Source organism: Crotalus tigris, unplaced genomic scaffold (genome assembly GCF_016545835.1).
Source record: "Crotalus tigris isolate CLP2741 ecotype Arizona unplaced genomic scaffold, ASM1654583v1 scf7180000018308.1980950, whole genome shotgun sequence".
Lineage (NCBI taxonomy): Eukaryota > Metazoa > Chordata > Lepidosauria > Squamata > Viperidae > Crotalus > Crotalus tigris.
In genome coordinates this window covers 1101456-1114627 of record NW_024096936.1, presented here as the reverse complement: position 1 = coordinate 1114627, position 13172 = coordinate 1101456, and the positions used below count along the sequence as shown (strand labels likewise).

Here is a 13172-nt window from a genome sequence, read left to right as displayed (position 1 = left end):
TTACTTAGTGTCCACTCAGTTCTAAAAGAGTTTTTCAGATGTTTTGTTCATTATTATTTGGCACCAACTTTTATTTTAGAAACTATATCAACTCTGAGTGATGTATAGTAAAAAAGTTAATTGCAAAGTTGTGTCTGACCCATCGCGACCCCATGGACAACGTTCCTCCAGGTCTTCCTGTCCTCTACCATCTTCTGGAGTACATTTAAGTTCACGCCTACTGCTTCAGTGACTCCATCCAGCCATCTCATTCTCTGTCATCCCCTTCTTCTATTGCCCTCAATCTTTCCCAGCATTAGGCCCTTCTCCAGTGAGTCCTTCCTTCTCATTAGGTGGCCAAAGTATTTGAGTTTCAACTTCAGGATCTGGTCTTCTAAAGAGCAGTCGGGGTTGATCTCTTCTAGGACTGATTGGTTCGAACGTCTTGCAGTCCAAGGGACTTGCAGGAGTCTTCTCCAGCACCATAGTTCAAAGGCCTCAATTCTTTGTCGCTCAGCCTTTCTCATGGTCCAACTTTCACAGCCATACATTGCAACTGGGAAAACCATGGCCTGGACTATACACACTTATGTTGGCAGGGTGATTTCTCTGCTTTTTAGAATGCTGTCTAGATTTGCTATAGCTTTCCTCCCCAGGAGCAAGCGTCTTTTAATTTCTTGGCTGCAGTCCCTATCTGAGGTGATCTTGGAGTCCAGGAAAATAAAATCTGTCACTACCTCCATTTCTTCCCCATCTATTTGCCAGGAATTGAGAGGGCCGGATGCCATGATTTTGGTTAGTAAAACATAGTAAAACAATTAAAATACAATCAGACATGCAGGGCCCACCAGCCACTCTAACCTAAGGTCTGGAGAAAGATCCAAGTTTTCAAACTCTTGAACATGTCCTGAGGAAGGGTCAGTTATATTTGTGACAGTGGGTGGGTAGGGGTGGAGCAGGATGTTCTAAAAGAGAATAGTTCAACACATTTCCCAGGTCCCATTAGGTGACATTGTTAAATAGATGGGACCGGTTTTAAAGGTAACAACCAAAAGCACAACTACCTCTCTCTGAAAGAAGACTGTGGAACAATTATGTTTTAAACCTCTAAGAGAAAATAATTACCAGCACCCTAAATTGCAGCCAGAAGCCTACTGGTGTTTGAAACATAAAACAAGCCTTTTAATTTTTATATGTTCTCAAAATTCTTACATTTTCTTACAGAAAGTTCAAAGTAAGGTGAGATTATTGCATGATTATAAGTACAATTTAGCATTTAGTATATAATTTAGTATATCTTTCTCTTAATAATGGCTGACAATATTTCATTGTAAATCACAGAGCTGAAAAAATAAAAGGCAGACAAACTAATATTCTGCACATTTCAGGTTATTTGGAAAATACGGCAAAGAATGGAGTGAAAGCACAGTAGAGTTAAGATAGAAAATGGATTAACTCTCTTCCTATAAGAGGGCTGTGGAACAAATATATTTGTCTTTTAAATGTTTAAAGAGAAGGAGAACATTTAAAGGAAAAAGGAAATGCTCTTTAAAAGATAGGAAACCAAACTTAGAAGTAATAACTGGTAACAAACCTGTAAAAAATTGATTTGTTATAGACCTTGAGGACTTACATTAAAAATGCACTTCCATTTTTAGGATTAAAAGGCAGTGGTTCAGAACATAGTGAGAGACAACTCTTGAATCTTAAATGTATGCATGTGATCACTTTCAGGGATAGTGCTTGGTGATATGTATCCCAGGCATTGGTTGAAGCCCACACATACTAAGCTGGCCAGTAGAATTTATTGGATTTTGTGCTCCTCACTATTCCTCTTCTTGCAAAGGATCTCATACCATCAGAGCTCTTTTGGCAATGATTTGATAATAACAATTTGACAATAATTTGACAATGGTTTAAAGTGGTCTTGGAACTAGGAAGGCGGTAAAAAATGTCAAGGAAATGGGTCCATGCAGGGTCATTTTAAGTAGAACAGTGCCCTCAGTGTGAAGTTGATCCTCTGTAGAGAATTGGGGATGTACATCTCTGGCAGAGAGATTGCCATAAAATAGAGTTAATCAAGTTCAAAAGCTGCGATGGAGCAATGGATTTACGGTGTAAAGAGAGAGAAAAAGAGAGTCTGTCCTTCCAATAAAAGAAGAAAGCAAGAGGTGAACCGAAAAGACGACGAGAGGGGTGAGAGGCCCAAAGAAATAGTAATCAGTGAACGCTTCCACAGAAAATACCACAGATGGAAAAGCTACACTCTGGGTACCGAAGAAAGGACCGACAGAGGAGCGGCCTTGATCTCCTCGTACAACGCTCCACCCCCTCAGACATCCACCCGCAAAAGGATCACGTCATCCTTTTTGCTCACTGCACATGTGCAGCATTGCGGTTCTTGCTTCCATTCCTACCCCCCCCTCCTCGAAACATCTGGGCAAGGCGGGGGGGTGAGGGAGCGTCCTGTTATGCGTGTTTGTCCGCTGGTCTGTCGGGCCTGCTTCCGAGCACGGCGCGCGGCCCTGGCCGCTCCGTCATGGAGGCAGCGGCAGCAGCAGCAGCGAGAGCCGCTGAAGCAGGCACAGCCGACGAAGCAAACACCTCGGCGGCGTCCCCTCCTAATCCCCTCTTTCTCCGCCGGACGACTTGAGCCGTCCCGCCTCGCAGGCGCTTCACCAGCATGAGCGGAGGGGGAGGAAGCGACGGCGGTGGCGGCGGCAGCTCCTCTTCGTCTGCTCCCGGCCGGTTCGCCGACTACTTCGTGATCTGTGGGCTGGACACCGAGACTGGCCTGGAGCCGGACGAGCTCTCCGGTGAGTTACTCAGCCCCGCGGTCGTTGTGGAACCACAGCAGCGCGGACGGCCAGGGGATTTGCCGCCGCCGCCGCCGGCGGATGCATGGCGTCGTTTGGATGCCCTGGAGGAAGGGAGGAGCGGGGAGACTACTGTAGAGATGGTGGTTTGTCTCTCGTAGGGCTCTGCGTTGACCCTGCCAAGGGCGGCCCCCATTTAACATAGCAGCGCGAACTTCTTTTGAGCAGCTATCCACCCTCCCCCGGGTTACCTAAGAGGAAAGTGACAGATAGGGGGGCCATGGGGGCTTTCCCTGCTTGGTGCGAAAAGCAAAGGCTGCTCTCACGGATGATGCTGAAAACAGCTGCTGCTTTGTTTTGGCCACAACGGGAGCTTAATTTTTCCTGTCTTCTTCCTCTCCTTGAGCTATCAGATCGTCTGAACTCCATAATACGTTGCTCCAGCTGGTACTTCGAGGGCTTTTTTAAGATTGTGGCACTCGCCACAGTCGCATAAGATACAGGAAACACTTTTCTGGAGTTTTTCCTGTTTTCAGATCCTGTTCTGTTTTCTGATAAGCAGTCTTTGATTTGTGTGTTTTTGGCCAACACCCATCTCTGTGGAGAGTGGTGTTATTATTATTCTTAAACATATTAACTTGACAAATTGTTTTTAAAGAAATGATTAAGTTGCATGCAGAAGAGATAGAAGAAGTTGCAGAAGTATTGCAAAAATCTATTATGGCTTTTGGGTACCTGCCAATATTTTTAGTTCTTTTCAGTCTTCTGCCCATATCCATGAATGGGTGGATAAACTAATCTCCCAGCTGAGAGAGTAACACTGTAGTTAGGAAATGGATTCAGTACATAACCATAATATTTTCTAAGCCAGCATAAGAATTATTGAAAATATATTTTAATTTAATTTCATTCTTATGTGTGAAATATTTCCAGGATTTAATTACTTTGTATAATCACATTACATTGTTTAAAGTGAAATATATATACAGGATTGGGAATATAACTTTCCATTATAATGCAATCAACTTTATATACTATATAATAAGCATTGGTACTGCCTTTAATAATCTGTTCTATATTAAAATGAAAGGCTTGTAAAATTATTTACTTTTTACAACCCCAAGATCCATCAAGTAACACAAAACTAAACTAAAATGTGGTACAAACATTTAATACACTAATTAAACAAACCATAATGTAGCATGTTAAAAGAGCACAATCATATAGTCAAAATTTCTCCAGTTTGAAATAGTATGCTATTTACTACCCTATCTGGATTACGATCTCTGATCACAATACCACTGTACCTGATTAAATACTGTTCTACATGGGGCTGCCATTGTAGAGAACATAGAATCTATTACTGGTACAAAAATTTAATAGCTAGATTTTTGATGGGGATACCTGCCAAAAGAATGTGCCATGTAGAATAATGCCTTTAATAAAGCTACAATGTAGATATAAGCAGGATTTTGGACCCAATTTAAAGAGCTGATAGCTGATAGTTACACAGAGTTTTTTTAGGATTGGTATGAGTTATGAACATTGTTAAATATGTAAACAAATGTAAAGAATCCTAAGCCACATAGTTTATTTCAAAAACAATTTAAGTATTTACTGTTTATGAAACTGAGTGGAGTTCACTCTGTTCAGTCCTGAACATAATCACACATTCCTGGTTACAACAGTCTTATTTTTATCAGTATCATACAGATTGTGGAAGCATCTCATTATTGATGCTATCCGAAGTTGGATATCCTTGCTAATGTATTTCAAATCACTCAGAACTTGTCAAATGAATACCAATCTACCTTCAATCTTTGTTCATACTTATGAAGAACTTAAATTATTGTAACTTCTGAAATATTATATGGAATAACACTGTTAGTTCCTTTATGTTAATTTCTTATTCTAAAGTATTCTTATCTAACATATGGGATATTTTTTTCATTTACTGTTAACAATATTTTAGATTTTGCTTCTCTTATTAAAATTATATGTATTCTTATATGTCAGGTTCATGCAGTGATAGAATTTTTTTCAAATTATTTTGATAAAATTCATCTTTGTAAACATGAAAGCCAGGTATTCTGTTTTTCCCTTGCTTTCAAGGATTATAATAATATGTAATTATATAATACCGGTATATCCTTTAAAATGTCTAGGAGAACAAAAATAATGAACTGTAAAGACATCAGTGTGCATGCCAAGCTGAATCACTAATATTTTACAAGTGGAGATCCAAATTTCTTGCTTCAATAAACTCTTGAAACTTTGATTGTGAGTATACTGAATTAACTGAATGAAATCTTCTGCAGTTAGGAAGATGCATATGTGCAGTAAGACCCCATTGGATTTCAAGCCATATGCAGCATTATACTATAGATCAGGGGTCCCCAACCCCTGGTCAATGGACTGGTACTGGGCCCCGGCATGCCAGCAAACAGTCCGCACAAATAAGCAAAGCCCCATCCCCGGGTTGCAGGCAGCACCCAAAACCACGCCCCCTCTGGTCCGTGGAAAAACCTTTCTCCACAGAACTGGTCCCTGGTGCCCAAAAGGTTGGGGACCTCTGCTGTAGATAGTTCTGTAAATTGAAGCTAGTACAATCTGTGTTTCAGATATTAATTGGAATCCATGGAGAGTGTGAAAGGGCTAACATAATATGTAAATAATCAGTCGTTGCTTATGTAACATCATTTACTATTTATTATTAAAATTTATCATACATTCTATATTTTTGTGCTCTACATAATTCTTTGGAAATTATTATATTCTTGAAGTATATGAGCTTATATGGAGATGTAATGAAGCCATAGCCTCTCAAGAGATACTATATAACATATGCCCCAATTCCTTTGAAATCTTTATGAATATATTATCTTGGACACTTCAGTTCTCATGAATAGATTTTTCTAGAGGGAGGCTCACCTAATAATTAGCTTAAGTTTGAATTAGCCTGTTTTTGTTTCTATGGCCTATTTCAGCTTACTGAAATATGAACAAAATGCAACATTTGCAAGTGGCATAAAATTAGTCTTTGCTTTAAGAACTAATAAAAACAAATATTTTAAAACAAGACAGCAATGCATTAGGCCAGGGGTAGGCAACCTTGGCTCTTTTATGACTTGAGGACTTCAACTCCCAGAATTCCTGGGCCAACATGGCTGACTCAGGAATTCTGGGAGTTGAAGTCCACGAGTCATAAAAGAGCCAAGGTTGCCTACCCCTGGCCTAATGTATTGCTGTCTTGTTTTAAAATATTTGTTTTTATTAGTTCTTAAAGCAAAGACTAATTTTATGCCACTTGCAAATGTTGCATTTTGTTCATATTTCAGTAAGCTGAAATAGAGGGATGCAGGAACATATTTAGGTTTTGCACGGTTACTAATTGTTATTCAGGGTATTTATGATTTGTGTTTCTTTCCTCTTGCATTTACCATTGACAATTTACGACTGAATAGGCATTTAAAATTGCATGTCCATACTTTTAGCAGTATCAGGCTAGGGCTTAATGAAAATATAAGATAGTACCTAGAAAATCTGATTAATTGTTTTAACTTATTTGATTTTATCCAGGGATATCTTTGTGAAAAGGCATAAACTTTCTGTAGCCCAGTAATGGCAAACATTTTAGAGACCAAGTGCCCAAATTGCAACCCAAAACCCACTTATGTATCGCCGGGTGCCGGGTGAGTGTGGCCCACTTGGCGGGCACAGCTACAGTGGGCCTGGCAGACTGGGTGGGCATGGCCACTGGGTGGACATGGCTGCAGTAGTCATGGCAGATTGGGTAGGCATGGCCGGGGTGGGCCTGGCCACTTTGATGTTGCTTATGAGGAGGGACACCTGTGGGAGCTGGGCAGGGTTGGGGGAGATCCAGGGGGTCTCTGATAGGTGGGATGGTGGGCTCCCCAATGGTGGCTCCATTGGCTGGCCTTAGGCCAGTGATGGCAAACTTTTAGAGACCATGTATGCTGGGGCGATGGCACGTGCCCACAGAGAGGGCTCCACATGCCGCCTCTGGCACACGTGCCATAGGTTTGCCACCACTGCTGTAGCCTATCATAGATGAGATATTATCCTAGACACCCTTATCCTCAAATTTAAATATAATTACTAGGGTGAGATAATAAATGTTTCCTTATCAATTAATCTTAAATGTAGGAATTCCTGTTTTAATACTCAAGAGCTCTTGCAGTAAACATTATCAAACAAAGTTAGTATTTCTACAACTTCTGCTTTTAATTTCCTTCTGCATTTCATGTTTAGAAATCTTTTGTTGACTTAACCATGAATGAACATTCTCAATGCATTGTAGGGCATAGTAAGAATATTATGTACTTAAACAGTGAGATAGACTGTTTGACTGATTGTACATAGAGGTAATTCTTGGCTTATGACAATGAAACACTAATTTGCATTGTTAAGCAATGTGGTCACAAAATGTGGCATCACATTTACCACCATAACTCTAGGGCCATGTGGTTTGGTAAGCAGGAAGAGGTGGGAGTCCCAAGCAAAGAGTGCACAGGTGTGTTTAGGTGCTGCACAAGGTGGAGGGTTGCCTTGTGCAGGGGCTCCAGAGTGGATTGGATTGGATTGAATACTTTATTTGGCCAACTATGATTAGATGCACAAGGGAATTTGTCTCCTGTGCAGAAGCTCTAAATCAGTGGTTCTCAACCTGTGGGTCGGGACCCCATTTGGGGTCGAATGACCATTTCACGGGGATCGCCAAGCAAGGCTGTCTGCCATTTTTTCCCCCTTTTCTTTGGCCATGCCCCTGGCACCCAGTGATGCATAAGTGGTTGGGGGTCACCACAACATGGGGAACTGTATTATGGGGTCGTGGCATTAGGTTGAGAACACTGCTCTAAATGTATGTGCAAAGCAAAAGAATAATGATAATGATGATGATGATGATGATGATAATAATAATAATATAAATAAGAGGGGGGAGTAAAGAAGATATTTATTTCATGCAGGCTAAAGGATACAGATGTGTGAGGTAACGTGCAGTATATTCTGAGAGCAGGCTAGCTGGCGGGAGCCACTACAGAGAGCAGATAGCAATAGCACTCAGACTTATATACCGCTTCATAGTGCTTTACAGCCCTCTCTAAACAGTTTATAGAGTCAGCATATTGGCTTCAGCAATTGGGTCTCATTTTACCAATCTCAGAAGAATAGAAGGCTGAGTCAACCTTGAACTGGTCAGTTCAAACTCCTGGCTGTGAGCACAGTTAGCCTGCAATACTGCATTCTAACCACTGTACCACCACGGCACTTCTAACCACAGCACTAAGGCAGATAAGCCAGGGATAGAGGGTATAATAAAGTATGATCCCCAAGATCTCATACTCCATAATGGAGCTCCCTAGGAGAAAAACTAGCAGGGTCAACTTAAAGGAGAACTTGCAACCTGGTTTCCCCATGGATCTTACTTGTGGGAAGCTGGCAGGTAATGTTATAAACGGGGATCATCTGACCATGGCTTGCTTCAATGTTGTAATAATGAGCTGGACATCTGAGCACCCAGATCACAATCACATAATGTGGGAATACTGCAATAGCTGCAACGTAGCACTGTAAGTCCCTTTTGAATTTTAAACCATCACTGATTCAGTGGTTATAACTCAAGGATTACTAGCATTCCATGATTTCTTGATTGATGATTTTTGAAATTAGCCACAATTGGTTAGATCTGTATAAGATGCTTTATTACAACCATGCAGACTAATTTTTGTCTTAGCATGAAGTGGGAGGGAAAAAAATGAAAACAAGCAGAGTGTTTTTGCCTTATGCATTTTGTGAAGTGTACTTATATAGGGTAAACATTAAAACATTTCGTCCATTTTATGCTTTGTTCTTAGATTTAAGTGTTATATAGGCTTCTACCAAAATTTGTTCCATAATCTGTGCTTTATTCAAACGTCTTGAAAGATATCATACTGGAGTAAGGGCCATTGTGTAGCTTTTCCTCCACTGACTGTATTTTTAACTGTAGAAAGTTCTCTGTGCTACTCAGTCAGTTTATCTTTTAAGTGGCAATTGTTGAAGTGAAAAAAATTGGCATTTCAGTGGAAAAAGGAGGATAAGGAGGAGGGAGAAAGAGCATTCTAAATAAAGCAAAATGGCTCTTAAACACAAACAGTAATCTGACTGATACATAGTAGGCAGTTTTCAAAGTTAAGCTTAACTTAATGTTCTCAGAATAACTAAATTTGATTATGGGAATGTTATCATTGATTGCTGGGATCACTAACAATGATAAAAGAGATTTGTTGTTGCAAAGTTGTAATATAATACAGTGCCTTCCTAGATGTCAGTTGTTTTAAGCCAGTGGTGGCGAACCTCTGGCACGGGTGCCAGAAGTGGCACTCGGAACCCTCTCTGTGGGCACATGTGCCGTTGTCCCAGCCTTGCCTCCCCCCGTGACCCCTCCTCTCCAGCAGCCCCCCTGAAGGAGAGTCGTCCTCAAGCGTGGCCCACATGGAGCAGCGCAGCCAAGGACATGGCAGCCAGGCAGCGTAGACAAGACTCTGCCCTCACACCCCATCAGGCTGCTTGGGCGATCTATGGCAGGCCCTGGAGGTGGTGAGTGGTCCTGTGGGCAGGCGGGGCAGGGGATAGGGGAGCAGAGCAGGGGCAGGGTGGAGTGGGGACGGGGCCAGTTTTTGGGCACTTGGTCTCTAAAAGGTTTGCCATCACTGTTTTAATCTGTTTTTATTCATTGGTTTGTTAGATTTACATTCTGCCTTTTGTTCCAAGGCAAAAGATGGCATACATATCTCGGTTGTCTCTCACATTCTCCTGGCCTTCTTTGGAAGTTTGAGCAGAGAGTGACTGGTTCAGTGTTACCCAATTCACTTCCAAGGTTAAGGGAAGACAAGAACTCAGGTTTCTTTCTTACCCCTAGCCCAGTACTTTAACTACATCAGATCTTTATTATATACTTACTGTTGCTTAATCCCTACAAACTCACTGCATCACGTAACGTGTTGCGATGTATCACAACCTTTTTTGCATTGCTGGTGCTGGGGTAGGCGTGGCATCTTTACGATGCAACTGACCCACGGGCTGGCAGTTTGACACCCCTGCCCCACACTGTTAGCCCCTAATGTCATCATTAGTATTCACATACAATTTAGGAATTGAAGATAAATTTTGATCCAGAACAAAAAAAGTTTGGAGAAATCTGAAATAGTTTGAGAGCTACTTCAGAAAACCCTTAAGAAATTTTCACATTTTGTTGCAAACTAAAGACATGTTATTACTGGATGCTACCTGATTTGAATTACATCAGTGATGTCATGTGAACATCTGATATTATTAGAAGCTTGATGAATCCTGAGCTGAATGCACAATAATCAGAAGAACAATCTGTAGATTGTAGTCAGAGTAGCTACTAATGTCTTGGATCCACATTAATCAAAGGAGTTATAATTCTAAATATGAATTTAACAATCTTTATGCTTCCAGAACAGAATAATAATATTCTGTTTTGGAAGCATAATATAATAATACCTTCTCTCTGTTCAGTGTTGTCTGGAATCAGGGGGCAATCCAAGTTGACTATTAATATTACTATTTTCATTAGAAAAAAACAGATTGTGGTTGTAGATCAATAAATAATTTTAAAAGAATTTAATTTCACCTTGTTTGGCTGGTTCCAATGTAAGAAATCACGAGGTGTACATTTTTATAAAATGTTAGATTAATTTTAGTTTTCCTTTAATAATTTAATTTTAATTTTTTTAAATACAGTAATAAGATACAAGTGTTTTTTCAATAATCCATAACAAAATAATAGTGCAATTCCATAAGCAGCTGTACCAGTATACTACTATTTAATATAATCTTAATAATTCATAAACCATTTAAAAGCAATTAAATTTTTCTTAGGTAAAGCTATGAATATCACAAGAACATGATTTCAAATTAGGTATCTGTGTCATATGCTTTAATTTTATATATAGTATATACTCATATACAAGCCCATCTGTAGATTAACTGATCCTTAAATTTTTAACCAAAATACTCTATAAAATGTAGCACCCACAAATAACCTAACCCTTGAAATTTTTGCAATTTAAATTTTCACAATTGGCTTTTTTGTGGGTAATTCATGGATTATCCATTTTTCATGACATTTTTTAAAAAAGTATTACAGCCTATTTTCAGCATACAGGTAGTTCTCAATTTACAAAACCAGAATTTGTGTTGCTAAGCAAGGTGGTTGTTAAATGAGTTATACAGTTGTTGCCACAGTTGTTAAGTGATTCACTGCAAAATCATTAAGCAAATCCAGCTCCCCCATTGACTTTGTTTATCAAAAGCAGGCTAGAAAATCACAAATGGTGATCACATGGCCTGGGATACTGCAACTATCTTGAATACATGCCTGTGGCCAAATACTCAAATTTTGATCATATATGCCTGTGGGGAGACTGCAAAGGTTGTAAGGACAAAGAGCATTCTTTGGTCCCTTTTTTCCAGTGCCATTGTAACCTTGAATGGCCGCTAAACGAATGGGTGTAAGTCAAGAATTATCTGTACAGTACTGTTTTTAAAAAAGTATACTAATGGATAAGCCCATCTGCAGATAAGCAGAATCTGTTTTGGGGGTGTACTATGGCATCTAAAACATCTCCATGGTCACGTGATCAAAATTCAGATCCTTGGTAACTGGTTCATACTTACGATGGTGGCAGTGTCCCAAGGTCACGTGACCAGTTTTTGTGACCTTCTGACAAGCAAAGTCAATGGGAAGCTGTAAAAAATGGTCAGTTCACTAGACTAAAATAAAAAGAAGAGAAAGGAAGAAAACTGCTTTATTAAGACATCTTAATAAAAGGTTTCTGAAAGGTCAGCAACAGCATTCTCATTCAGATGAAGTTTCCAGAGCAAAAAGTTTCCAGAGCAAAATGACCTCCAAGGTCCCTTCCAACTTTATTATTATTATTCTTTCTTTCTTCTCTATATAGAAGCTAATTATTTCCTAGCATGTAATTATTGATGTCATATATACAGGTAGTCCTCAACTTACCACAATTTATATTGCTAAGTGAGACATTTGCTAAGTGAGTTTTGCCCCATTTTATGACTTTTTTTTTAACTGTAATTGTTAAGTGAATCAATGCAGTTGTTAAGTTAGTAATTCAGTTGTTAAGTGAATCTGACTTTTTCATCTGTTCTATTTGCTATATCTGATAGAGACTCACCTCTAGAAGTCTCAAACCTCTGGGCTCTGATTTTGGACAACAGTTTGTAGCTGCACAGAAGCACTAGTGCTACCGTACCAGTTGTATGGCTGCCTTCTTCCCTTTCATTTGTTTCTATTGCTATCAAAAATCTTTCTTTTTCTTGAGCAAATCATTTTAATTTCCTTTTTTAAATATGTCTCTATATTTATTGTTTTTCCTCTTCCTACTCTATTTGCTGTTATGTATGTTCTTAATGTTACTATGCTGAAAGCTATCTTTCATTTTTTAGTGAAAAACAGGATTCAGGATCAGATGCTTCTATTCATAATTTATAATTATCAATTTAAAGATAGTAGTACAGATTGCTTCGAGCAAAAATGGATTTTCTAAATTTTAAAAGAACCATTGCATATATCGGTCAAACATGCAGTTTAGAAGTATTTCTAAGCATAAACATTTAAACATGCATTTCACACATTCAGTCGTAATTTGCCTTTGTTGGAAAAGACAGTATTTTCCTGTTATGAGCTATGAGCTCATTCCTCCCAAAATCAGTAACGGAAGATATTTCCATGGGCAATTTAGTTAATAACTCAGCAGAACTCCTGATAAATTTCTGTTAAGTATCCCACCAGAACTTAATAAAAGTTCACATACAGTACATTTCCCTACCAAGTCTACCGAGTTTTCCACTGTTTTTAAAGGTACATTACTGGTAGGAGTGTTCTATATAATTGTTAAAAATTTGTTTCTGCAATATTAAAGATTACGGGGTAGTTCTTGTATAATGAAGTACTTTTTATTTTGGTAGCATGGCAAGAAAATGAGATTAGAATTGCAATGACATTTAAAAATGCATTTGTTGTAGATCTTTTTTTTTCTCCTCTCCGTGAAAAATGTTGTGTTGTATATCATGTTCTGAACACCAATGAGCTCTTTTGTTTTAGAAGTAACTGAGACAGACGTGATATGGTAGCTGATACATCAGCGAAGAATAGTGTAGCTGATGTAAGAACAGCTGTGCTCAGTTAAAGTTGTTTTGGAGCTGCAGTACAGTATGAGAGTCTTGTTTATAGCTGACATTACAGAATAATTCTGTGCATGGTTGTATTTATAATCCCAAGAGGAGATCAAGATACATATAATTCCTTGAATTCTCTAAGAAACT

The 13172-nt window shown here is 39.2% G+C and overlaps 1 protein-coding gene across 5 annotated transcripts in view; it reads left to right on the top strand.

The window, feature by feature from the left end:
* Positions 1 to 1216: 1216 nt before the first annotated feature.
* Positions 1217 to 13172, top strand: part of DENND5A (DENN domain containing 5A) — a 70754-nt gene continuing 58798 nt past the window's right edge. For 2 of the 5 annotated variants that reach the window (XM_039350238.1, XM_039350237.1), the window contains exon 1: positions 1219 to 2795. In XM_039350238.1, coding sequence (XP_039206172.1) covers positions 2663 to 2795 — 133 coding nt within the window. In that variant the 5' untranslated portion in view covers positions 1219 to 2662. Of the gene's footprint in view, positions 2796 to 13172 lie in introns of all 5 variants that reach the window. The other 3 variants (XM_039350240.1, XM_039350239.1, XM_039350241.1) reach the window with 2 other exon arrangements.